The sequence below is a fragment of the Bubalus kerabau genome, chromosome 5 (assembly GCF_029407905.1).
Source record: "Bubalus kerabau isolate K-KA32 ecotype Philippines breed swamp buffalo chromosome 5, PCC_UOA_SB_1v2, whole genome shotgun sequence".
NCBI lineage: Eukaryota > Metazoa > Chordata > Mammalia > Artiodactyla > Bovidae > Bubalus > Bubalus kerabau.
This window is the reverse complement of record NC_073628.1, coordinates 1,047,487-1,074,081: the sequence shown is the minus strand read 5'-3', so window position 1 is coordinate 1,074,081 and position 26,595 is coordinate 1,047,487. Positions and strand designations below refer to the sequence as shown.

Sequence of the window (26,595 nt, the reverse complement as noted above, 5' to 3'; positions counted from 1 at the left end):
GAGGCCAGGACGACCGAGAACCCTGTGGACAAGGCGCCCGGGACACGCCCCAGGCAGGCGGGGAGCTGCTCTGGGCCTGGGCACAGCGGGCTGCCCTGGGCCGTGTCCTAGAACTCTGGTGGCTTCCTCCCTGCCTTCATTTCTCCCACTTGTTGCCTCTGTCCACAGAAGTCCACTGTGCACGGATTCCTACACACCCTGCAAAGCCCAGCATAGAGGTGCCTGTGTCAGGTGGAGCTTCCGGGCCCCCCTGGGTGTGCCGGTCTCCTGCAGCCCCAGGGCTCTCTGGGTGGGAGGTTTGGGTTTCAAGTAGCCTCACCACTTCCCTGGAGGCAGGGAGCAGGGTGCACCCTCGGGAGGGCCTGTGAGGGAAGCCCAGGACCGCCCTAATTACCAGCCCTCCAACTGCTCAGGCTCATTTTCCAATTGTGACTTTATCTCTAATTATTGTCTTTACAGCAAATTCGGGCACAGGCAAGAGAAGAAAAGTGTACAGTGTCACAGATAATTGCTGGAGAAACTGGCAGTCCTGCTCAGGCGGCGGGTGCCCAGGGCTGCAGGGAGGGCTCCTCAGAGCCAACCTGAGAACCCTGGGCCCAGCCACGGGGTCCCTGCTGCACCCCAGCAGGCACCCGTGTACATGTGCATGGGCACAGGGGGGCAGGCTTCCTGAGCGCAGCCTGGGGAGTCCAGGGACCCAGGGGCCGCTGGCTGAGTGCAGACCCCCGCACCTAGGCCCAGGTGCTGACCGCAGGACTCTCCCCCACCCTGACAGCCCAGCCTCCCGAGTAGCTCTGCCCTCCCCTCAGCTATTGGGCCCGCGGGCCTAGAGGCAGGCACAGGCCTGGCTCCTGCCCCCAGCTGCTGGAGGAAGGATGGCAGAGCCTTGGGGACCTGGGAGCGGGGGGAGCCGAGGGGGAGGCGCACGGCTCAGGCTGCAGCCCTGGGGCCTCAGATCTGCAGGGAGGGGGCTAGAGGGCCTGAGGGGTCGGAGGCCACGTGGGGTGGTCCCGAGCAGATGCCTCACCCGGGCCCTCTGGTCATCCTTGACTCCCCTTTTCTTTTTGGTCATGGTCCTTTGGAAAAGACCCTGTTGGAGGGCTCAGCAACGCGGGGACTGCCAGCTTGGAGAACAGGACAGAGCACAGGGGCCACCGTGCCACGGGGAGTCCCGGGGTGGGCCCAGACCCCACTGCCCAGAGACTGCCTGGGGCTGGACAGAGGTCTGGACAGGCGGTGCTGCCGCACCTGAGGGGGAGGGGACCTCTGCGCACCGGGCCCAGCCCTGTGGCCCCGCAGGGCAGTTGAAGCCGGGGGAGGGGGGAGGCAGCAGGACTGCTGGGGACCCCCTCCCTACAGACATGGCAGGAGACACTCCCCAGACTGCGCCCCAGCCTCCAGCACCGTTTTCCCCCCTTCCCTGAGCAATGAGCCTCTACAGGCCTGGCCAGGCAGGCACCAGGCTCCCCTTGCCAAGCTCTCGAGGTGCCCAGCCAAAGTGGGCTGCCCTCGGCCTGCAGCCCCTGTGGGCGGGCAGCACAGCTCAGCTCCCCAGGCAATTCCTCCCTCCATCCTGAGCTCAGGGCCACCTGAGGCCCTCTGGCCGTCCACCTCCACTCCACCCTGGAGACCCCTCCTGTGGCTTCCGCCACACACCCCCCAAAAGAGGGTGAAGGCTCATGAAAGGGTGGGAGTCAGCTTGTCTCCCAGAGGCTCTGGGGGAGGGGGAGGGCCCCAGCCCCGAGTGGGCACTGCTGATCTAAGTCACTGTACCAGGGAGCACGGAGGCAGGGGCGGGGGCAGGGGCAGAGGTGGACTGGAACCCACGTCGCTGCGGGGGCCGCTCCGGCAGCTGTCCGCGGTGTCCAGACGCCCAGCTTGGTCTGACAAGCCCAGGTCTCTGGGGGACGGGACACACCCGCTTCTGCGGGGCCCCCGTCAGTGTGCCCACACCGGCCGGGTGACCAGGCTGAGCGGGACGCCAGGCACCCGAGGGCCCCTCCCCGCAGCCTTCCGCGGAGCCAGGAGGAGGGAAGGGCAGCCTGGACCCCCCAGAGCCGCTCTTGGTGCCTCAGGAGACACCAGCGTCCTGCCGCTGATGCTCACGGGACCACCTAAAGGTCGCTGACGCTGGGGCAGGTGGCCGGCCCTCCCCATGGCCGTCACTGCCCACTGGACCATGTGGCCAGCTCCCCGGGGCCACAAGCACAGCTGATAGCGACCCAGTTTCCGCCTCCTCTGCACACCTCGCGTGGGGGTGTGGGGGACGCTGCTTCCCCGGGGTGGACAGAGCAGACAGCCCACCGCCCCTCCCACAGGGCTCTCCCTGGACGAGGGCAGGGGACGCCGCTCCACACTGGCTCGTGGGGAAATGAGTCAGCACAGCTGGCCACCTTGAGCCGGCCCTGCATCCCAGCCTGGCTTCCCACGCCGGCACGGGGGAGCTTGGAGGGCAGTGGGGGCAGGCACGGCTTGTTACCGTAACTGAGAAGGGGCAGGACAGGGCTGAGTCCCCACTTTGGAAGGGGACTCCTCTGGCGTACTGCTGAGAGCCTGCGGGTTGCCCGTGACCATCCCCGGGACCAGAGCTCCCCTGGCCCTGCACCCAAGGCCAGCCCAGTGGCCTCTCTGAGGAGGTCCTGCTGCAGTGGGGATCTCAGCTGCTCCTGCAGCTTCCCAGCTCTGCCCTGGCCACACCCCCATGCCCCCCTCCAAGAACCAGCCCAGAGACCCCAGCCCACCCTCACTGGGGCTCACATGTGCCCTCTTGATGGAGAGGATGGGTGGTTGTGGAAGCAGAACTCAGGAAGGGGCCCCGGTTCTCCATGAGCCCAAGGCCTGGAGAGGAGCCTGCACCACCAAATGTCCCAGGGGGCAGTCAAAGTGGGGGCACAGGACCAGGGCGGACCTGAGGGGCTCCCCAAGAAACTGCGCCCAAGGAGCAGCCCCTCCCCCAGCTCCCCAGGCCCCACCAGGCAGGAGCGATGAGGCAGGAGGCACAGGCCCAACTCGAGGGGCACGCATGACTGCACCTGCCACCTCGGTACGCTGCTGTCCATTCACCTCAGCAGAATGCAGCCCCCCAAGGACCCCTGGTGGCCCCCAGGGCAGTGTGGTCCTCCCCAGGGACCCCCCGGACAGTGTGGTCCTCCCCAGGCTTCACCAGGGCTGGTCTGTGTGGCCAGCGGGATGTGGCAGAATGGACAGCCTCCTTTCTCCAAGGTCAGATGCTAACAAGAGCTCAGCTTCCTTTGGGATCCCAGGGGTCACTGCTCGAAGGAGCCTGCTGCCCTGTCTCAAGGCGATGCTCCGCAGAGACACACACTGACCCATCTCTCCCCCTGACATGGCCTCCTCCAGGGTCTGCCTGGGTGGGTGGGGGTTCTGAGGGTGGGCAGGAGGCCACCCTACTACTGTGAGAGTTAACCCCTTGTGCTCACCTGGCTCTTCTCCAACCCCTCGCCCGCGGGTGCCGGCTGTGGGCGAGGAGCCCTTCCAGGAAGGGCATCAGCTCCTCGTCCTTCAGGACGAGTGCTCTGGGTGGCGGCTGAGCAGCTCCTGCCCAGGGGCAGGGATCTGCCTGGGGCCCCAAACCCAGGTGCGCAGGGGTCAAACGGCAGCCCATGTCTCAATGCCTGGACCCCACGCGTGAGCCTGTTTGGGAAACCGGCCTTTGCAGAGGCACTTAAGTCACAGATTTCAGGAGGAATTGCCCTGCGTGTAGGACAAGTGGGCCTCACATCCAACAAGTTTCTCATAAAAGAAAAGCAGATGGAGGCTGGACACAGACATGGGAGAAGGCCTCGCCGATGAGGGGGCAGAGGCCGCGGGGCTGCTTCCAGAGGGGCCGCAGGCTGCTGAGAGCTGGGGGAAGGGGTCTGGGGCCACCCTCCCTCAGGCCAGAGAGCCACCCGCAGACTTCTGACCCCCGGAGCTGAGAACAAGACTGTTGTAGCGACCAGGCTTGCGGCAGCGTGTGCGGCCCAGAGGGCTGTGCACGGGGCCTTCAGCTCACACGGCATTCACCGTCTCCTCTCATCAAACCTCCTGGTATGTTTCAGAAGGGTTTCCCTTCGTTTCAGAGGATGCTATGCAAGCACGGGCTTCCCTGGTGGCTCAGACAGTAAAGAATCCACCTGCAATGCAGGAGACCTGAGTTCTATCCCTGGGTTGGGAAGTTCCCCTGGAGAAGGGAATGGCTACCCACTCCAGTATCCTTGCCTGGAGGGCTCCATGGACGGAGGAGCCCTGAGCAGTGGCCGGGCCTGGATGCAGCCACAGCTCCAGCTACACCACAACCTAGTCAGAACTCAGGCTCCTCCATGTGCTCCACGTGAACGCCGACCCTTGCAACAGCCCCTCCCTTCCTCAGAAGCGGAAACGAGACCAGGCCAGGCCTGCGCAGCTCCAAGACCCACTGGCTGCCGCTGCCCGAGGGATCAGGAGAAGCTGCTCCATGGCCAGCTGGCCCTGAAGGCGGGCCTCCCCATCGCCCCCTCAGAACAGGCTTGGGGAGTCGCAGGTGTGCTGGGCAAAGAGACGGGGGCAGGACAGAGATGATGGAGCGACTACCTGCCCCTTCCCTGGGGCTGCGGAGGGGCACGCAGCAAGCTGGGCACCGAAGTCCCTTTCAGCACCACGGACAGGAGCCGGCGCCGGCAGTGGGAGGGGCCCGCCCGCCCAGGGAGCCCTGGAAGCCAGCTGTCGGCTCCAAGGCACCCCCTTCTTCTCTGGGCCGAGCAGGCGGCCTCCCACACCACACCCCCGGCTGTGACCTCAGCTCAAGACACCCCCGACACTAGCCCCAACCTCAGGAGATGCTCCCCACCAGCACAGTCCTGGATGCCGGGCCCCATCTACACCCCCACAGGGCCTCGCACAGCCCGAAGGGCCCTCGGAGTCCAGGAGCACACTCTGCAGGAGCCTCCACCCTGGGGGCGGGGGCAGGGCCAGGACGGGCCGGTGGGGGATGGGACTCCAGGGCCCAGGGGAGTTCCTGGGGGAGGGACCCTCCCTCACTGGGGGATCCTCTTCACTCTCTCCAAGCCTGAGGGAGCCTGTGCTGGGACAGGGCCCACGGTGCTCTGGGCTGGACCAGGGGGAGCTGGGGGGTCGCAGGGAAGCCAAGCCTCACCCCCACTTGCCGCTGTTCCGCCCACCTGCCGCCACCTGCCGGCAGCCCTGCAGCCCGCTGCCCAGCACGCTCTCTAAGTGACTTCCCTTCGCACCTGCCCACCCGGGGTCCATGCTCGGCTGGGGAAGTTCTGGGGCTTCGGGCCTCGCCTTCAGTAGGCAGAAACCTGATGAGTAAATGGAGAAAGGTCACAGAGCCCTGTCCTCCGGAGGCCAGCAGCGCGCCCAGTTCCATCCGCGACCCTGGCCGCGGCCCCAGTGAGTCCCTCGGCCTGGACTTGAGGCCGGGCCCAGGAGGACGTCTCCGGGCGCCCTGAGTAGCCGCCCCCTCTTCTGCGCTCCCTGGCAGAGTCCAGGACCGCCTCCCTGGCGGCTTCAAAGTCTGCTCCTCCAGGCGCAGCGCAGGGAGAGCGGAGAGCTGGACCTGGGGGCACCCCCACTGCCTCAGGCGCCCCGGGTCCCAGCCCTGGGGGCGCCTGCCTGGAGGCCCACTTCAAACAGGCCGCCGCTCGCGCGCAGAGCCTGGCGGACGCAGACCCGCGCGGGAGGGTCGGCCTCTTTGAAGCTGCCGCCACATCAAAGCTGCCCGCTTCCCTTCCTTTGCGGCCCCCAGGCCACGCTCTCGTGCGCAGAGCGCACCCCGGTTCCCTCGGGCTCTCCTTCGGAGGCCGAGCTCCCCAGCCTCCCCTCCTCCCCGGGCTGGTGGGGACGCCCTGGTGGGGACGCCCGCATCGCGAGCCTAGGCTTCGCGCGCCATCCACCCTGGGGGCACCCACGCTTCCGGGCCCCCCGCGACAGCCTCACCCCCGCCCCGCGCTCCTCTGGGGCTGGGAAGGATGCCGCGAAAGGAGGACTGGAGCCGGGGGCGCGCCGCACCGCGCGGCTCTCTCAATATAGACTCCGCGGCTTCCTTCGCCCACCAGCGCCAGGCAGGCGGGAGGGGGAGGGGGCGGCGCACGTCTCTTGGGAGACGACTGTTCACGCTCCGAAAGGAACCTCTCAAATTAAATTAATTAAGCCCTGAAATATTTCACACAGCACTGCAGCCGCCTCTGCAGGGCTCCCTGCCCGCTCCCCCCACCCACAGCACCCAAACACCAGAGGGGGCTGCCGGAGGCTCAGTGGGGCAGCCCTCGACCCAAGGGAGGAAGGAGACGGGGATCTGCTCCCCTCCCGCCATCAGGAGCCCTGCCCGCCTCCGTGGCCATCCTGCCCTGCCCTTGCATGGCCCCCTTCCTGCTGGGACCTGAAGGCCCTCCAGGGCTGGGCCAGCGGTGGGCACAGAGCTGCGGTCAGGACCCCCATCCTCTCCTGGTGGGGGGGCTTGCCTGCCCTCCCCCCACCCCCCCCAATCTCCTGCTCAGGCTTTGTGGTCAGGGCCCCCATCCTCTACTGGGGGGGCCTTCCTGCCCTCCACCCAACCCCCCCTTAGCTCCTGCTCAGCTCCGGGCCCAGTAGGAAGGTGCTGACGGACACCACCAACCGGAGCCCTGGGATGAAGGCTCAGTTGCCAGGGCCCAGTGGAGGGTTGAGGGAGGGGCCACAGTGACCCTGGGGACACAGACCCTCCTCCCCAAGAGACACTCAGCCCAGGTTCCCCAGGTCAAAGCTGAGAAGGGGTAGGAGAGGCTGGGCACCTGCCAGGCATGAAGGGGGTGCCAAGAACCCAGGCCGCTGGCTCAGCAGCTGGGAGACCCCGCCCCCACCACAGGCTGGCGTGGGCTTTGGAGGCAGCCAGGAATAGGAGCACCCTCCGTGGCCAGGAGGTGGCCGGAGGCGTTTCCCAAGCAGGCCCCACCGAGGCCTGAGCGCAGAAGCAGCTCCACCAACAACGATGATGAATCAGGAGAGGACGGGGAGGGGGCAGCGGCCCAGAGGGCTCTGCTGGCCCAGGTGACTGAGGAGCAGAGCCGGGCGGGGCTCTGGGGCGGAGGGGGGCAGGATGCTGAGGGGACCTGGGAGGAGGTCGGCTGGGGGTCAGCACCAGGAGAGGCTGCCAGGGTCCTGCCAGCCAGACAGGTCCGGGTGCCTTGTGTTTGCCTCCTGCTGACCCCACCCCACGGATTATAAGAGAGGGAGCCTGGTGGTAGAAAGGAGAGATCTCAAAACCAGAGACCTCTGGAAGGAAAGGCAGGTGATGGGGGCCGGGCAGGGGCCAGGCCTGCCAGCCTCCAGGTGGGGTGCCCAGGAGAGGCTGCAGGTGGCCAGCGCAAGCTGGGATGGGGCTGCAGGAGCAAATGGGCACTTACCGAGGGTGCAGCTGTGTGGGCAGCACAGGTCAGCATCCCCCCCTACCCCGGCCGAGAGTGCGACACGGCCAGGGACACAGCCCAGGACCCCAGGGGCCAGGAGGCGCCTGCTTGCCCTCGTCCTGGCAGGCCAAAAGGCCGGGCCCTGCCCTCAGCATGCCCCCACCAGACACCGCGCACCGAACTCGGGGCAGGAGACGGCCCAGGAGAAGGCCCGGCAACCAGACAGTCCTGATTCTCCCACAGGTGGTAAACGGCCAGGCACACGCCAGAGGGCGTCTGGGAAAGAAACAGAACTGGCTTGGTAGAAACAGAGCTTTTAAGTGTCTTACTGTTTACTGTATTGATTTACCAGGATTTCGTACGTTGCTACACCTATAAAACAAGAAATCCCCACAAAGGATGAAAAAACAAGGAGGAGCTCTAAGATATAACAGTAAGAGCTAGAGAAAGAAAGTGTGAAATAAAGACTAAAAGCATGGGGAAATGCCCAACAAGGCAGAGCAAAAAGAAGAAGTGAAGTGGAAGTGGAGAGCGGTGATCAGCCCAGGAGAGAGGTGATCAGCCCAGGGTGAGACCTGAAGGGAGTAGCTGAGTGGAGAGAGCTAATGCCCGGAGCCGATGGTCCTGCCAGAGTAGAAGGCCCTTGTCCGCCCATCCACTGCTCACACGTGGACCCACATCCGGGCACGGCCTCTCAAAGGTGAGGCCACGGACGCATGCTTCATTCACTCACTCATTCACTCGACAAGTACGCACTGGGCTTCTCCAGGGACAGGCATTTGAACCAACGACAAAAGAAGGTGCCCACACGGTGGGGCTTAACACCATCGAGACGCCTGGCTAGGGCTGGACAGAAAGTCACTGCAGCGGCCACTCAGTCCTGACCCAGAGAAAGTCCCCGATGGGGAAGGTGAGCCTCCCTGGGGGACCCACCGGTCTTCCGAATAAGTGACGCCTGGTGTACAATAAAGACAATGGCATGTACAGAGAAGCAGGAAAAGTGACCCGGCCCTCCAGAGGAAAAACAGCCAACGAGGCAGGCTGCAGCTGGCCCAAGTGGCAGGATTTTCTGAAAAGGACTTTGCAATAATATTACAAAATATCTTTTTAATTAGAGGAAAAGATGCACAAAAAGAATTCATTGAAAGGACCACACAGCAGACTGGACACAAGAGAAGAAAGGACTGGTGAAATCTAAGACAGGTCAATGCAGAGCGTGCAAGCTGAACAGAGCGCAGCAGAATGAAACAGTCTGGCCCTCACGGGCCCCTTCGAGGGTCTCCCCAACGGCCCCGGGCAAGGACGTTGAGGACAAGTGGTCTAGAGCCACGTCTAAAGAGATAACAAAGGGGAGGGTGGGGGCCAAACACTGAAAGAGGGAAGAAGGGGCAATAATTAAAAATACCTGGTTGAAAGTGAACAAGGCAGCAAAGGAGGAAGCAAAGAGAAGACGGACAGACGGACGGCAGCCGCCAATGTACGGGAAGCAGAGGAAGCAAAGAGAAGACGGACAGACAGTCGGCGGCCGCCAATGTACGGGAAGCAGAGGAAGCAAAGAGAAGACAGACGGACAGACGGCAGCCGCCAACCACAGCACGTGCGCGACCACAGTGAAGGCGAACGCCCCGAACATGCAGACCGCAAGAGGCTCAGCGCGGGCAGAAGGCACACCCAGCCTGAAAGAGGGGAGGACGAAGCTGCACCAGGCAGGCCCTGAGCACACAGGGGGCAGAGGCCGCCTGTGGTGACCGTCCGCCGGCAGAGGACAGTCCAGCTCTCAGCCTGGTGGGATTAGAGGGTCCGGAGAAGTGGAATGGGAGGCAGGAACGAGAGGGCAAACGCGGGGTTTCACGAGTGAAGGAGGCTGTCCACCTGCGTCCCACACTGGGACAGGGCAGGCCTGCCAAGTGACCACAGACTCGGCGCCGTGAGGGTCGGGCAGTCGGGTCAAGAAGCAGAGGGAAACGAGCCTGGCTTCAAGGAGCTCTGATGCAAAGCAAGAGGCAGGAGAGCCAGACGGGCTCCTGGCCCTATTAGCACTCGAGGGCCAGCGCTCATGGGGGCACCTCCCTGGCCGCCGCTCCTGGGAAGTCACCTGCCAGGCGGGCGCACCAGACCAGAAGGAAGCCACCATCCCACCCAGAGGGGTCCTGGGAACCCCCCAAGGAGGAGGCCCCTTAGAGACACACGGCAGTCCAGGGCAGGACAGAGGGCTTCCCTGGGAGGAAGGAGCCTGACAGGCTGGGCGGCCTCCCCGGAAACCCGCACACGAGCTGACAGGAAACACTGCCGAAAGGCGATGGGGAGCCAGGAAACCAACGGACTCCCGTCCCTGGCAGCCCAGCGACTAAGCCATCAGACGGGGCCTAAAGGAGGGACGCTGTCTGCAGGAACCTCCAGCCTGGCCTTGGGGAGGGTGTGGCAGGGGCAGGGGGCACAGGGTGGGCTGAGGGGCCTGATCGCCCCGCAAAGTCGGGCCCCTCCCCAGACACAGCAGGACACGGTGGACCAGAGGGGCCGTGGCCCCAAGACCCGCTGGGGCTCGGTCACGCTGGGCTGGCACCCTGGGCCGGGCACCCCTGCCATTGGTGGTGGCATGGGGTGACGCTGCTTCGCTCAGCCAGCCCGTCTCCCACCCCAGGGACGGGGGCACAGCCAGGCTCACTGCCCAGCCGCAGCCCCCCACCCCACTGTGCCTGCTGACCCAGGCTCCTGGGGTGTCCGGGGGGGCACTGGCCTCGAGAGGAGGGGAGAGGTGGGGCGGGCGGGACATCCGCAGGGGCGCTCGTGTCTACAACCTTCCTGGGAACTGGGCTGCGCTGGGGGCCAGAGTCCCCGGCCCCTCCCTGCAGGATCCCAGCTGGTCTCCAAATCCCCAGCCTCCTCACACAAAGCCCTCCCCCTCCTCTCTCCTGCCAAACCACCATCTGTTGCCATGACGACGCCGGGAGCAGACAGACAGGGGCACTGAGACCGCCCCCCCCGCCCGCCACCGCTCGCTCCCTTCAGCTGGGCCCTGGGCTCACAGTAAGCCGCTGGCTGCAGCCCCCATGGGCCTCAGGGACCCCTGCCCCAGCCCCAGCAGCACCTGCCTCCTGCACAGAAGGCGAGGCAGAGCCCCCTCCTCTGCCCACTCCCCTCGCCCCCGCCATGGTGCCAGCCTGCCTGGCGGGGCCTGTCTTGTGCTGGGGGTGGCTGATGACCTGCCTGGTCCCTAACCCACCTCCCCTACTGTGCCCCCACCCATGAAGCCCCGGCCTGCGGCCAGCCCCACCCAAGGAGCACCCCCAGGAGACCAGCCCGCCCCCGACCCTACCCTGGGGTGGCTCTGGGAGCCCCGGCATCCCGTGGGCAGGGCTGGGCAGGAGGTGCCCCAGGCCAACTCAAACGGAGCAGGGAGGCCCCCGAGAAGAGCGGCCAGCACACACGGGGGCCGTAGCTGGTGAGGACACGCGGCCGTCGTGGCGACGAGAAGGCACACAGCTGCGGGCGGCTCTCACGTCTGCTCTCACCACAGGGCCCGGCTCAGAGGCTCCGTGGCCGGCCCGGAGTAGCCTAAGCTGAGACCGTGCAGAGCGGAGGGTTTTCCTTCTCTCGCGTTTGCTGAGCCCAACTTGCTGCCCTGTCTCAGCAGCTCTGAGGAGGAGTCAGCAACTCGCAGAAAGTGCTGGAGTGTTTCCACCTGGGTGCTGGGACCAGCCGACCACCTCCCCAAGGCGTCCAGGCCCCATCACCCCCGCCCCAGTAGCCTGCTCACGGTGCTCAGCGCACCTGCCCCGGGATTTCCCATGAACTGAGTCGCTGGGAGACACACAGCCAGAAGTGACTCAGGCAGGAAGGAGGCCTGGTGAACCCTGCCCTCCTATGTGACGAGCTCTTTTAGAATCCGAATCCGCCAGCGCCGGCTGCTTCTCGGAGCCGAGGAGACCGGCAATTCCCAGGAGAAACACCAGCATCCGACACACCTAGGCAGGAACCGTGGCTGGACCGGAGCCAGACAGAGCCGTGCGCAGACCTGGGGCCTGAGACGCTCCAGGTGTGGCCCCAGCCCCCAGGCCCAGGCCCAGCCCAGGAGCCGGGAGCCAGGAGGGGCTGTAGGCAGAGCTGGGGGCCCTCCCCGTCTGCCAGGCTGCCCTGTGGGTCTGGGAGGCAGGGGTGGGAGGGAGCAGGGACAGCCTGTGGCTGCAGCATGACACCCCCCACCCCTGTGGTCACCATGTTCCCCCCAGGTCCTTCCAAAGGCCACTGCCCTGGCACCTGTTCACCCGAGCGTGTCCAGGACCCCCACACAGGGGGGACCCATTCGGGGCTGCGGAAGGATGTGCTCATGGCAGGCACAGCGGGGTCTGCATGCAGGGTCAGGGCCGGGGAGGCTGAGGTGCCCCCACCCCAGGCTGACAGGAGACGCGGGACGGCCAGGAGGTTCAGGGCCCAGCCAGCAGGCCACCTTCTCCCCAGAGACACTGCCCCCAGCTCAGCAGCACGCGGTTACCATGGCGACGACAGGGCGGCGTCCCACTCCGTGGAGCCGGGGCAGAGGGTGGACGCTCCTCCCCAGCTGAGGTCCCCTGGCCGGCACCCAGACCGAGGGCATTACAGCCCCACGTCCAGGCTGAGGCTTCCCTGCACGTAGCGGGCCCCCGGGACTCCTCAGCCACGCCACCCGAAGCCCACCCGCCCGGCCAGCGTCTCTGCGGGGCATCCACCTACTGTGTGGTCAGCACCCCCCGCTTGGAGGCACCCCTCCTCCCGCCCTGCTGGGCTCCTCGGGGGCCGTGGCCACCGGGCAGGATGCCCCAGAGGGACTGTGGCCCTGTCTGGGGGGCACACGCTGTGGACCCGTTAGCTCTGGGCTGTGCGTGACCCAGCGACAGTCCACAGCCAGCTGGGCCCCCTCCCTGTCCAGACCCCGCACCCACTCACGCGGGGAAACCCTCCCAGGTGGCCAGGGAGCGGACTCCGCTCCTAACGGTGGCAGATGACCACGTGAGGTTTTTATTAACTGCTTTATCAACTCAACACTGTAAAATTAGCCCAATGAAACATTCTGATTGAATTCAGCAACTGTTCAGTAATTCAATCTGGTAAATTTTTTTTCCCCCAAGCTGGTGCCTTAGTTTCAGAAGCCTTAAGACTGGGAGCTGATGCCGGGGTTGCTGGCCAGGCATCTGTAAGAAGGTGGGTGGCTGGCCCGAGGGGACCAGGGAGTGGGCGGCAGAGGGTGCAGCCGCCCTGAGGACAAGCTGTGAGGAGCCCCACATCCAGGGAGACGGCCGCCAGGGGCTGGGGTCACACCTGCCGTGGGGACGCTGGGGTGACAGCGGAGGCCCCGCTGGGTGCAGTGCCCTGGCCGGCAGCTGTCCAGGCCCCGGGGATGCCCGGCGGCGGACAGACAGAGTGGGGCTGATGGGCAGGAGCGACGCAGGGTCAGTGACCCGGGGCCTGGTGCGCGAGGGGAGGGGAGGGGTCCCCAGCAGAGGTAGGCTGCCTGCAGGCCCTGGGCGGGCTTCAGCAGCAAACCTGGCCCCCCAACACCCCAGGCCCCAGGGAGCTGACAGGGTTGCCTCGGTGACGGCGACTCGGCTGGGGACGTCTGCCCCGGGAGACCCACGGGAGTGCCGCCTGCCACGGCGCACACAGACGGATGCACCCACAGCCTCCCTGGTGGCAGGTGTGGCCCACGCAACTGGCCAGGCGTGCGGGGCCCTGCAGCTTGGAGCCGGCCCAGAGCTGCTCGGAGCCAAGCCAAGGGCGGAAAGGAGCCCAGGGCCTCTCCCCGGCCCCCACCCTGTGGGGCTGGAGCTGCGGGTGAGCCCCTAGCCCTGCCTGCGCCCAGCTCTCGACATAGGACGCAGGGAAGCTTCGCGCGTGGCAGGCTCCTCCCGTCTGCTGGCCGGCCTGCGCTCAAGCAGAGGAAGGCTCAGCGTGCTCACTTATGGCCGCACCCCCGCCCAGCACGCCTAGGAGGGCCGCTGGATCGGCCTGGGAAGCCACACGAGCACCCGCGGCCCAGCAGGTGGGGCAGGGTCACGGCTGCAGGGCAGACAAGCCCTCCGGTCAGTGGCCAGGAACTCCTGCCCCTCCGAGGGCACGGAGCCAGGGCCACAGGACCATTCTGCCGTGTCAAACGTGGACTCTGCTTTTAAAAAACCCTCATCCACATTTAAAAAAACTATTTGCTGACTTGGTTTCTCCAACCTCAAAACAGGTCTTGTGCCCTACCCTCCCCAGGGCCAAGAAGCCTCTGTCCCCACCCCGCCTGTGGGTCGGAGGGCTGGGAGCCCCATCCTAGACTCATCCCAGGAGATCAGCTGTCCGAGCCCTGCTCGGGGGGTCCCGGGTGGGACAGGGAGGTGGCTGCAGGCAGGCCCGGGGCCTGGTTTCCTCCTCTGCACCCGCCCTTTCTGTGGAGCCTTGAGACCACATGTGGGGGGCACGCAATCTGGGGGAGTCAGGGGCTGAGGCGGCTGCCGGCCGGTGCTGGGCATGAGACAAACAGCAAGGCGCTGGGCAAGCTCCCTGCCAGGCCCCTCAGACAGACAGACAGACAGACCCACACACTGCCTGTGCTACCAGCAGGGAGTGAGAAACGCCTGTGGCCCGAGCCCCAGCCCTGCTCAGCCGGGCTCAGGCGTCAGGAGCGCGCGCCTGTCCCCGGAAGGGCGCCTGCGGGCGTGAGTGCCAGCACGGGGTAAGAACAGAAGCTGCTCAGCGGTCAGCAGGCAGCTCCCCTGAAGGACGGAGGGAAGGAGAGAGGCAGGGAGCGCCCGCCCACACGGGCCCCCAGCGCGTCCAGGGGGTCCAGGTGGCCCCTGCCCGGAGCTGCCCAGGCTGTGGAGCCCGCGGGATGCCCACCCCTCCACCTCCTGCCCGTGGGGCTGGCACTTGGGGAGCAAATGGAACGGCTGGGCAACAGGACCTGCCCGCCAATGGCACAATGGGCACGGGGCCTCAGGACGGGAGCCCAGCCCTGCGGGGACATTGCAGTGGCCCCGCCGGATGTGCCGGCCCCAGGACCTGCTCAGCGTCTCCTGGACCTCTGCCCTGACCCCTGACCCCTGACCCCCGCCCCGGGCAGCAGAGCCTGTCCCTCGTGCCGCCCCCAGCACATCCCAAGGATGGGCAGGCAAGGCACTGGATTTGCGCACAGCTCCTGGGGGCCTGGACTCAACACCTCAGGAGGTGAAGGCACACGCCATCCTGCCAGCACGGGGTCCCTGGGCTCTCGCCCTGCCGGCCCCCACCTGCCCGGGCCCCCAAGCCGGAGAAGAGGAGGGGCACAGGCACCCCAACCTCCCCATCAACACCCACCCCAAGCCTGCCCAGGGCTGACAGCCCCCCACAAACCCACGCTGTTTCCAGGGCCGCCCCACACCACGGGCCTCTTGGCAGCCCAGAGCAGAGGCGCCCCGTGGGGATAGGAGCCGGTCCACGGCGCCACGGGCTCGGCACGACTCACCCACGTGGGAACCTGAGGCCCAGCAAGGAACCGCAGAGCCCTCAAGACAGCACCTGTGCCGTGTGCTGATGCCCACCCGCCCAGAGTCTGCCCAGGGCCCGACGGGCACACACGGGGCCCTTTCCTCCCCAGGGCCCACTGGGGGCTCTCGGCAGGGGGGGAGGACAGCCAGGACCCAGGCCCAGCCGGAGCGGACGGGCCCAGGAGCCGCCCTCCCTGAACCGTGGCTGCCCGTCCGGTCCTGTCCTGGTCAGGACTGCACCCAGCAGAGCCTGGCCTGCTTCACCCAGATGCCCCGACATGTTCAGCGGCCGGAGACCACCGCCTCCTGCAGCAGCGCTAGGAGGGCTGCCAGCCAGGCCTCGGTCACTACCCGACCCCTTGCTCACCACCTGGCACCACGGGACTGCCACCTGCCGGGCACGACTCAGGACCCTCAGCCCCTGGACAGACAGGAGGTGAGCCTGCGAGCTCGGGGCCCTGGTCACCTCTGATTGGCCCCAGGCTCATACCCTGGCCCTCTCCCTGACGCGGCCAGCGGCCCAACTGCGCTGTCCCACCAGCCTGGATCCTGACGGGGCATCACCAGCATCACCCCGACAGGGAGGGGGCCCCACGCCCCCTGCTGCAGACACCAGGGCAGCACACAGATGCCCAGAGGAGGGCATGCAGAGCCAGGGGCAGGAAGCAGGGCCCCTGAGCCGAGGCCCTACAGCCAGCCGACCCCAAAGGCGGGCTGCAGGACAGGGGTCTGAGTGCCCCTCCGGCAGAGGGACGGATGGACGTGGGTGGCACCAGGGCAGCAGCCGGCTCTCACGGACGCTGAGACACCACATGCCCAGCAGGGCCAGCAGCGAAGCCGACCGTGCATCTAGGAACATGGCCCACATACCCTGGGCCCCTGGGCATCAGGCGGAGGGGTCCCTGCAGCCCCCAGGAAGTGCCCGGCAGCCACCTCCCAGGTGGCACAGCCCACACCCGCCCACAGGTGCCCTCAGCTGCCCCACAGCATCTGCTGGAGAAGGGCCTATCTGTGCCGCTTTATAATTAGTCACAAATCCCCCGGGATTGGGGTTTAGAGCCAGCAAACCTCCAATCTGAAAGGAGCTCTCGCCTGGAGAGATAAGCCAGTGTCTGACCCTTCCCGTGCGCCCAGCCCAGCCCCCACCCCACACACGGGTATGATACTCTCTCCACCCCAAGGCCTCGGTCCATCCCAAACACCGCCCGTCCCCGGCCTCCCCACCGGCCTCGCACAGGATGTTTAGTGGGGGTTGGAGCTGGGGACCCTCGCTTCCTGAGTCCAGGCCCCAGGCCTGGGGAGGGGCCTGCTGGCACAGCCTCTGAGGTCAAGGACCCTCCCTGTGCGTGCAGGGAGCTTCGCAGATCCCCCCAAGGCTGAGCCAGTGGAGGGTAACATCTGCCCTTCACACCCACCACATCCCTGTCCCCCCAGGTAGGGGCTCAGGCAGGCAGACCCCAGACTCAGAGGGTCGGCACAGAGCCCAGCCCACAGATGGTACCCCCCTGACCGCTTCCAAGGCCACCCCGATGTCCCAGAATTCTGAAGTAACGCCTGCATTTCATGCACTCTTGGGCCACAAGACCCTCGAGATAAGGGGACCCAGGAGGGAGCCAGAGCCTCTCACGGCCTGCCCACCCCTCCCTGGGGAGCCCAGGTGGTTTGGGGCACCTGCAGCCTTCAGAGCCCAGGGACAGGCGGGTGAGGGCTCCCAGGGAGGCACCGAGTTGACGCGAGATCAGAGAAGGCGCTGCAGCCCTGGAAGGCGGACAGCACTCGCGCGCAGGGACCCTGCCCTCCCCTCGCCTGGCCGGTCAGCAGCAGCCCCAGGAGAGCTGGCCACCAGCTCCTTCTGCCCAGAGAGGGGAAGGGGGGCCGGGGTCTCCCCCAGGAGCACGCCTGGCGGCTCCCACCTGCCCCTCCTCAGCACAGGACCAGTCCCACACCGGGAAGCCAGGTGTGGGAACTCTCCAAAGACCCCTGGGCCTGTCCACAGGCCTGCTCACAGCTGCAGGGGACGTGGGAGGACAAACTGCTAACGGCAGCCTCTCTCCTGTGGCGCCAGGAAGCTGCGGACTTCAGCACTACCACGCTGGACAGCTCCGCCCGCAGGCCGCCCGGGGCGAGGGCCTGGCGCCAGGTACCCGGTGACCACCCAGCCTCTTCCCTGCAAGCCTGGAGGAGGCTGCGGCAGAGGCGGCACCGCCCAGGGCCTGCACTGCCCTCCCTGAAGACAGAAGGGCGAGTGCAGGGGGTGGGGGTCCCACAGGCAGCTGGCCCTGGGGCTGTCCTTGACCATCCTGCTCCTGAAGAGCAGTTCTCCCAGGTCACCGGGGCCCCCAGCTCTGTGCGGAAGCAGGCGCCCCCAGCGTGAGCCCCACTTTAGCAGGAGCATGTGCCCTGGCCTCGAGCAGCCCCGACGCCAGGCAGGAAACCCCAGACCCAGACAACGCGAGGGGTCCAGGCTCGGGGGCTCCCAAGTGAGGTCACAGGCCAGACGTGGTGGCAGAGGCGACCCAGGAGGAGGACCTGGAGGCAAGGGCTGGGGGTGGGCAAGCCTGAGGCTGCCCTGTGGATGCATGGCCGGCCTCACACGACATCTGTCCGCCCCCCAGTGACAGGGCCACCGCAGCCTGCGGGCAGAGCCAGGACCCAGCACGACAGAAGGACGCAGGGCACCCACCCACCCGAAGCTGTCCAAGCTCTCCAGGACGGCCTCCCTCAGCCCCTTGCCCCCCACGTGAGGCCCCCGCTCCATGCCTGTTCCTCACTTACACCCCCAAGGGCTGCAGCAGCTTGGGCTGCGGGACCAGGGAGTGACTGGCCACCATCTTCCACTGTCTCAGGCTCACTCACTGCAGGACAGAGCTGACCCTGGGAGCTCCTCACGGAGCAGCCCCCCTGGGCCCGCACCCACGTGCATGGTAAGCAGGGCAGCCTGGGTGGGCCCACTGCCCCTAAGCAGGGTCAGGCCGGCATCTCGCAGTGCACCGCCCACCGGCACCAACGGCCATCACAGCAGGGCTGGAGAGGGAATGAGGGGGGCCAGACCTCCAGGGGCCACGCCCGGAGCCAGAGGGACTCGGCCTCCAGGAAGCAGTCCTTACCCACCAAACCAGCGTCTGACGGGGCTTCTGCCAGCTTTGGAAATCAGTGCTGACTTCTCAGGATGCTAAGCATACGGTACTTTATAAAGAGTATCTTTTAGACCCAGCCCTGAAACATTGGCAGTTCGACGACAATGTCTGGGGAGTGGGCTGAGGCAAACAGTCCCTGTGACTGGTGCCGAGGCTGGGTGGGCTCTTGGGGCCCAGCGGGGCTACTTTCTCTACTGCTGTCTCTGGAAATGCCCGTATGTGGGGGGTTTCCACAGCAGCCCAGGAATGTTGGGGCCCCCCGCCCCCCCAGCGGGCCCCTGGAACAAAGGTGTCTGCCGGCCACGTGGCAGGAGGCACAAGACGTCAGTGGGGGTGGGGGCACAGGGGACAGGCCGCCCAGAGCGCCGTGTGCCACGGGAAGGCACAAGACAGCCCCCAGCCCAGGCTGCGTGTCCCCCGGGGCCCTCAGCCCAGCACAGCTGGCCACTCCGCCACAATCCCCACACACTCTGCTCACTGGCTGCCCCCAAAACCGGCGCTGCATGGAAATACGGCTGCCGAGGGGAGAAGCAGACACGACGCCCACCTGTCCCGTCCCGGCGCTGCCTCCCCCGGCCCCCAGCCCAGGCCGCGCATTCAGCCCAAGAATGACCGCTGTTGCCAGCCCCCTACCTGGTCCCAAGCAGGTGCGTCCCCTAGGGGCACACCACCCCCTCACCCCGGGGCCGGGCTGGGAAACTGAGGCTTGGAGATGCGTGACTTTCCCACGGCACAGCCTGCGCTGGGGGCCCTACCCCACGGGCTCTGCACCCAGGCTGACCGCAGAGACCCCGGACAAGAGACCCAAGATGCTCTGTTGGCCCAGGACGGGGCGCCCTGTCCAGCTCCTTCCCGGCTCCACAGGGCTGGCCAAGGGACTCCTGAACAGCTGTGTAAGACTCAGCCCCTCAAACACACCAAGGCCCACCCTGAAGAGCAGGGGCTGGGGAGCTCCACACGCAGTCCTCTCCAGGGGTCTTGGACATCCCTGGGTCCCCGCAGCTGCCCACCCAATGCCTGCCCCACTCGCTGCAGGGAGGAAACAGGCCCACGAGGCTGCCCAGCTCCGTCGCAGGCCCTCCTGGACGACGGGTCGGGGGGAGTCTGCTGGGGGCGGCAGAGCCTGTGCTCCCATGTGAGCAGGGCTCCTCACAGCCTCTGCCAACCCGGGTTCCCATGGCCCTGCCCGCCCATGCCCCAGCCTCCAGCTGGCGCCAGAGTCAATGCCCAAGGAAGCTGGACATACGGTCCCAACGCACCAATGGACCTGGCTCAGGGGCAACTGGGAGCAGGAAGCAGCAGCCTCAGGGCTGCCGTCCCGCCCGCCCAGCCCTGCCCCGGGGCTACTCTGGCCTCATGGCCCGTGGTCCAGACCAAAACTGGCCATCAGGAGGGACCATCGGGAGAGACCCACTGGGTTCCCGTGGCCACCCTCCACCACCAGGCACCGCCTCGGCCCCCACCCTCCAGCTCCTCCACCGAGCGGCGGCTGCCAGCAGCTCTGGAGTCACCCAGGGGCACTGCGGCCAAGCCTCCCCCAAGAAAGGCCAAATTCCTGGCCGAGCAGCCTCCCGCCGCCCCCGAGAACTGCCCACGGCCTGACGTGTCCCCAGTGCCAGCCACGTCACGCAGGCCAGGCGGGTCTCCCAGCTCTGCCCTGGGGTGAGGAGGGCCAGACGCGGGGCTTGGCTAAGCCCAGGGGGCAGCCGTGGCCTAGGTGCCCCATTGTCCCGCAGAGCACAGCCCAGAACCATGGGGCCTGGCCGGGGGCGGGGCCCAGGCCCCATGTGGATGAGGACAGGCCAGCCCCCGGGGAGCGCCCCTGTCCATGCAGGCCAGCACCCCGGCCGGGGGTGTCCCAGGATGCCACGTTGGCGCTGGACACACACTGACTTCAGGGGCCCCGATCCAGCCCAGGGCACAGGGAAGAAACTGAGGCCCAGCGGCCTCCCGGGGCCCTGAGGGACGAAAGCCAAGCGGTCGGGAAGAAAACCCAGAAGAGGAGGGCCATTTCCTTGGCCCGCGGGGGGCTCCCAGCTGCCCCGCTCCGAAACACTGGCCCCTCAGAGGCTGCAGAACAAGGCCGGGGCCGCCTCTCAGGGCCCAGCCCGGACAATCCCCGCTTTGTCCCCGCGGCCTCAGCCCCAGCCCAGCCTCCGCCTTGTCCCGAGTCCGAGGCAGCTGGCCTGGCAGCCCCACTCGGTGGCCGGCAGCCCGCCTGGGGCGGCGCCTCAGGCATGCCATGGGCAGCTCCAACAACCCCAGCCAGGACCTGGGTGCTGGGCTCACAGAGGCCCACCCTGGGCCCACCACCCAGCGCGGGCTGGCCTGGCCGCATCGGCCGGCCTGTGGGGGCCGGGGGGCTGGCTGGGCCTGTCACTGGGGAGGGCTCTCCTGCAGGGCTTGTCCGGAGGCGCCAGCCCACTCTGCGTCCAAGGACTTCTTGCAGAGTCCAGGCAACACCAGGGACCACCAGAGGTGCAGGGGGCCCTCACCCTCCCCCAAAACCCTCGATGGGCCCTGGCCGGTGCTGGCCCATGCGCGTCCGGCACTGCAACTGGCCATCGGGGCCTCACAGAGGCCGTGGGGGGGCCTGAGGCTCAGAGCCCCTCGAGCACCAGAGCCAGGGGTCGTCCCCGGCTGTGACTCCAGATCGTGAACACAGAACTGCCCTGCAAGGAACAAGGCGTCCACGAGGTCCTGGGGGCCTGCTGCACGGCGGGGTAGGCCAGGCCCACAGCGGCGCCCCGGGGGCCACAGGCAGGCCTCGTGATCCATGCGGCCGCAGGCCCCGAGGGGCCCCACTCTGAGCAGCCAGGCGGTGCGGGTGGACTGGGCAGGAAGGGACGCTGTGAGCGGGTGGCCAGAGGGCAGCTGCCTCTGCGGGCACTGCCTGACTCTCTGGTGCCCACTGGCCTCCACCTCTGCGGGCACTGCCCGACCCTCCGGGTGCCCACTTGCCTCCACCTCTGCAGGCACTGCCGGACCCTCTGGGTGCCACTGGCCTCGAAGGTGCTCTCCAAATCGGAGCACGAGGTGGCACCAGGTCCCCCGGACACCCCTGGTGCAAGGCAGCCACACACCTTCCCTGGGCCCATGAACACGGCAGCACGGCCCATGTAAGCTGTCCGTGCGCAGGCTCTGACCCTGGAGGGCCTGCCCGCTCCAGGCACACGGAAGGTGCCAGCAGTGAGCAGGGCGCATGGGCAGGCAGAGGAGACGTGGCCAGGGCTGCTGCCCAGCCTCTCAAGACACCAGACTGCCCCTTGTCCCTGACACCTGCAGGCCCAGAGATCTCCCCACAGACAAGTGCCTGGAGTGAAAACCAGGGAGAAAGCAGCCAGAGAAAAGTGGGGGTGGACAGACACGACCTGGCGTCTCCTGGTCGAGCCCTCGCCACCCCACCCACAGTGGTCGAGGTTAGCTGGGATGGGCCAGGGCAGGGGAGCCAGCCCCGGGGGCCCCAGTGCACACATGCCCCCGACACAGCCCAGCCTGCCAGTCACCAGCGAGGCTCGGGGATGCCCTGGCCACCGTCCAGCAGCCCGGGGCTGAGTCTGAGACCCTCCACTCCCCTGCCCAGAGCACAGTCAGACGGCTGCCTGTCCTGCAGGGGTTCCCCCTGGAGCCCCGAGTGAGGATCTGCCTCAGGGCTGTGGCCAGTGTTGGCCTGGCTGCTTCCAGAAGAGCCAGACCTGGCCCTGTCCACAAGCCACTCCTAGACAGACGACTCCAGAGACGATGCCTGGCACACGTGGGCAGAGGCGGGCCCCCCACACCATGCTGGGGGCCGCCACTGGTCCCCCTGCCCCCTGGAAATGCCACACAGACGAGCCCTGGCCAGAGTGGCAGTGGGCAGCACCTCTGCCCCCACCCCGTCTCTGCAGAGCCTGGCACCACACTAGTGGTGAGGCAAGGGGGTGGGGCAGGTGCACGAAGACCCAGAGGTGTTCAGAGCCACAGGGGACCATGGTGGGACCGGGGTCCTTGGGCTCGGTCCACCCAGACCCTCCCATCCCTTCAGGAAAAGGCCCGCCCTCTGAGGGCAAACCCCCCTGTCACCCCGGGGACCCCGTGCAGAGCTGCCCTCTGTGCACAAGCACAGCCCCCCCAGGGCCGGCTCCAAGCCTAGGCAGGGGGAGGGTCTGTGCCTTGGGAGACGGCTGAGCGGCATCTGTCCCAGCATCACCGATGGGGCGCCAAGCCTTTCCACCCCCCATCCCGCCAAGGAGGCAAGGGCATAGGTGTGGGCTCTCCACTGCCCTCCAGCTCTGCCCACAGCTCCTCAAGGACAGGGTGCTAACGTCTAACCAGGGTGCCGTGAGCATCGCGGGCTTTCCCACGGCCGCTGGGAGCCACTGTCCTGGACCAAGTTAGGTTCTGGCCTGCTCCCTGCTTATAAAGTGGGTTAGATGGACTGGATCTGGCCTGAGGCACAAAGTGGGAGGCTCCGGACCCACAGCAAAGGACGACATGGCCTGCCGACCGCATTGACCATCCGACAGGACAAGCGGTCCATGTGCGGCCAGTGGAGGCCCACCCTGCCCAGCCTGCTCTGTCCACCCACACAGGGACGCCCACTCCTCCGGGCCTCAGCCCCCCATGGCACCCCAGGCTGGTTCCTGGGCCAGCCCCTCCCTGACCACCGCCGGGGCCGACGGGTTGTGGCCACTGGCTGGCTGCACAGCTGCCTCCCTCTGCTCAGCCTCCTGAAATGGACACAGCCCTGCACACCACCCCGCCCGTCTCCACCTCTGCCTGCCCCCGCTCCTGGTCCTGAGCCAGGGTCATCCCAGGGTGCAAACCCTCCCTCCAGCTCACCTGTCTCTCCTGCTCACATCTGCCCCTTCCCAGCTCACCTGTCTCCCTCCAGCTCACACCTGTCTCTCTTCCCAGCTCACTTGAGTCTCCCTCGCTCACCTGCCCCATCCCATCCCAGGAGTCCTCTCCAGCCTGCCTGCCACCAGCACCCACGTTAATTCTCCCAGGAGTCCCTCGAGAGCCTGCAGGGGCTCTCCCCACCGGCGCGCCCATCACCCTGCGAACCTGCCCAGGGGCAGCTGGGCAGCCCCTCGATCCCCTCTTCTCTCTTTAGCTGGATGGACTCCTTGCCAGACAGCCCCGTCTCAGCCCCCATCTCCTCCCCGCTGGACGAGGGGTTTCCAAGGGAGGACTCCACCTCCTCCCGTGGACCCAAGCACCCACCTTCCTCCTGTCCTCCCTGGGGTCCTCCTGGCCGACGGGTGCCGAACCCCCCACCCCAGGTCTGCTGCGCCCTGGGGGGTGTGCTGCACGCTTCCTGATGGGGCTGGGGGAGTAAAGATGGCACAGCCCCTCCTGGCCTCCTCGGTCCTTGCTGGACCCTCTGGGGGTGCCTCCCCGGCCGTCCCCCCACCTGAAGAAGCCTCCCCTAGACAAGCAAGTGGACTCCACCCTGCAGAGCGACACCCGCCCCAGCGGGCCTGGAAGGCCCTGTCCCCCAACCGACCAGAAACCCCGGTGCAGCCAGGGTGAAGACCCTCGCCAGGCCGCCACAGAGGCAACGCCAGGCCGTTAAGGACAGCTGTGTGGAGATGATGTCCTGACCACCTCGCCAGCCCTGACGGGGAGGCCCAACACTGCAGGAGTGACAGACCCCCGCCCTGAGCCCAACACCAACCGAGCAAAACAGAACCACTCGTGGCTACAGAGACACAACAGAAATGCAAACTGGACCCTGCCAGCCACCAGAGGGATGTCCAGCCAGACGGAGGAGTGGCTCTGTCCACACCTGCCCTCCATGCCTGCAGTGTCCCCCACCCCACATCTGATTCCCCAAAGGCAGTGTCTCGGGGGAGAGGGGCGGGCCCGCCTCCCAACAGGACCCGCGCCCCCCCTGCCCCTCCCCAGGACACGGGGCCAGAGTGGCCGGATCAGCCACCGCACACAGCCCACCGCCACTGAAGTCTACCTCAGCTCCCTTTACAGAACCTTGGCAGAGGACAGGCCATGCGTGGGGAGGTCGAAGGTGTCCATGAGACAAGGGGGGCCGGGCTGGACCCCCCACACCCCGGGTCTGGGGGGACCGCACGGCTCAGGGGGAGTTGCTCCCCCGCAGCACACTGTTCCCTGAGGGCTCCTGGAAGGAAGCCTAGCCCCCAGATAAGGTCAGGCAGTTATCTTGGGACTAAAGGGACAGGCCTGGGAAGTTACAGCTTTCTGGGCATTTGCTGCCAAAGAGCAGCCTACAGGCCAAGTGAGCAGGCCTGGTGGACGCAGGCCACGAGGCTCCGTGTCCACTAAACTCTAGGTGACCCTGCCACAGAAGGGACAGAGAGACGGGCCAACAGGAAGCTGGCGCTCCAGCCATCAGGGTCTTGGGGGGGAGGGGGGCAGCTCTGAGCACTCAGGCCAGGAGGAGCAGGGGACAGACAGACCCCCAGAGGGGCCTCAACCAGAGAGCTGATCCCACTCCGAGACAGGGGCCCGAGGAGCTGCTTCTAAACATCGCGGGGCCTGTTGTTCACACACCATACACATCCTTTTGTGTTCATTACTGTTAATTACAGTGGGAACCTCCTGTAATTAACTGTACGACAGAATCACTCAATGAAGAGTACGGAGGCCAGCCCTACCCACGGAGACACGCTGCCGTATAATTACAAGCCGATGTTTCCTTATAACAACATTTTATTGGTACAATAATTAGATTATTTCACTGCCTCCTGCATTCTGCTGCCCCAACGCCCCTCCCCCATTGAGGATTTCACCAACGACGGTTGTTTCTCCCAGGAAACATGCGTATTTTGAACTCAGTTGAACACGGGCTGTCTGCCACCTCCTCCTTGAACCCGGCCCGCCACCCCCACTTCCAAAGCCGCTGCACTAGAGCCCAGGGCCCCAAGTGCCTCGGCAGTTGGCACCAGCCAGGGCTATCCACCCAGGAGGAAAGGGAGAGCACCCACCTCCCCCGCCCAGGCACCCTCTCTCGGCCTCAGTTACATCACAGCCCCCACCCCACCCCCACCCAGCCCCGAGCTTGGCCCACTTTCCTGCCACCTCCAGGCTCCGCCTCTGGGCCACCCTGGGGGGCTTGGGGAGGGCCGGCAGCGTCCCTGGCTGGAGCGGCTCCCTCCTGGACGCCGAGCCTGCCGCACCCTCCTGAGGTCCCAGGAACTTCCCAGGGAGACAGGGGTAGGGGGCAGTGCCAATCGGACCTCTGGGCCGCGAGAGAGGCCCAACCAGCGGCAAGAAGAAAATGGCTGAGCGCTGCCTCTCACAAAGCAGATGGGGAACTGGCCGCCGGCCGGGTCTAACCCAACTGCCAGAAAGACCGCCGGACAGGAGCAGCCGGTGAGCCCCCTCCTCCCCCGGGCCGCGGGTCTGCTCCGCTGCCTGTGTGGGATCCCGGGCCGGGCTCTGCGCTCGGGCCCGTCAGCAGCCTCCCTCTCCCTCCCCCGGGGGAGCGCAGTGTCGCAGACGTTCCGAGCCGAGGCGGGGAGGAGAGAGAGGCGCTGTCCAGCCCCGTGAGTGGCCCAGGCGCTCTCCCACTCCCACCGTGAGGGAGGGCCCGGCTTGGCCGGAGCGGCCGGTCCCCGCAGGACGCGCGCGGCGACCTCCCCGCGAGCCGGCCGCCGGAGTTGGGGTCGCGGCCGGGGGCGCGCGGCCCGGGACGCAGCTGCTCGGGCAGCACGCCGATTAGCGCGGCCGCGGCAGACGGCAGATGGGCGCCCGCCCGGCCCCCTCCTCCCGCGGCACAATGGGCCGGGCCGCTCGGGCTCACAATGCGGCCGGGCCCGCGCACCTGCAGCAGCGCCGAGGGGCGCTGGCCGGGCCCGGGCCCCGCCGCTCGCGCCGCGTGTCCTTGGGCCGCGCCCGGCCGACCGCAACCGCGCGGCCTGCGGGGCTCCGCGGCGGGCCTGGGCGCCCGGCCTCCTATTGTTCGCGGCTCCGGGCCGGAGCCGCGGGCCCGGCCTGCGGCGCCCAGCTCGGGGCGGCCTCCTTCCCCGGGACCCGCGCGGCGCTCCCGGGCGGCGGGCCTGCGCGCCCCCGGCCCTCGCGGTCCCCTGGCTCCCCCGGCGCCCATCGGCGCCCCTGGCCCTCCGGCCCCGCCGCGGGCCGGCCTCCCGGCCCCGGCCGGCGCGCACGCACCTGTCTGCCCCTTGCCCAGCGTCTTCTCCAGCCGGTAGGGCCCCACATACTGCGCGTGCTGCGCCCCGCCGCCGTCCTTCCCCGTCGATGTCATCGCTCCCGGGCCCGGCGCCGGCGAGGTGGGCGCCCCGGGCGGGCGCGCGGGCGGGCGGCGGCAGGGAGGGGCCGCGTCCGCGCGAGTCCGTCCGTCGGCTGGGCCGGGTCGGAGGCGCCCGGCGGGCCGCGCTCGCTCCGAGACCCCGCGCCTCCCCCGCGCCGCCGCCCCCCGCGCCTGCGCCCGCTCAGCTACGGCCGGCGCGCGCTGCCTCCGCCTCTGCGAGAGGACCGGGCGGGCGGGGGCACAAGGCTTCCGCCGCTGCCGCCGTCGCCGCCGCCGAGGCCCGCGCCCCGCGCCCCGCGCCCCCCGCGCACGCCCGTCCGTCCGTCCGCGGCCGCGCAGCCGAGCCGAGCCGAGCCGAGCCG

The 26,595-nt window shown here is 67.4% G+C and overlaps 1 protein-coding gene across 4 annotated transcripts in view; it reads right to left on the bottom strand.

Moving 5' to 3' along the window:
- The window catches only part of BRSK2 (BR serine/threonine kinase 2), a 48,391-nt gene extending 22,164 nt beyond the window's left edge, over positions 1-26,227 (bottom strand). For all 4 annotated transcript variants that reach the window (XM_055583276.1, XM_055583273.1, XM_055583275.1 and 1 more), the window contains exon 1: positions 26,134-26,227. In XM_055583276.1, coding sequence (XP_055439251.1) covers positions 26,134-26,227 — 94 coding nt within the window. The remainder of the gene's footprint in view (positions 1-26,133) is intronic.
- Positions 26,228-26,595: the final 368 nt, after the last annotated feature.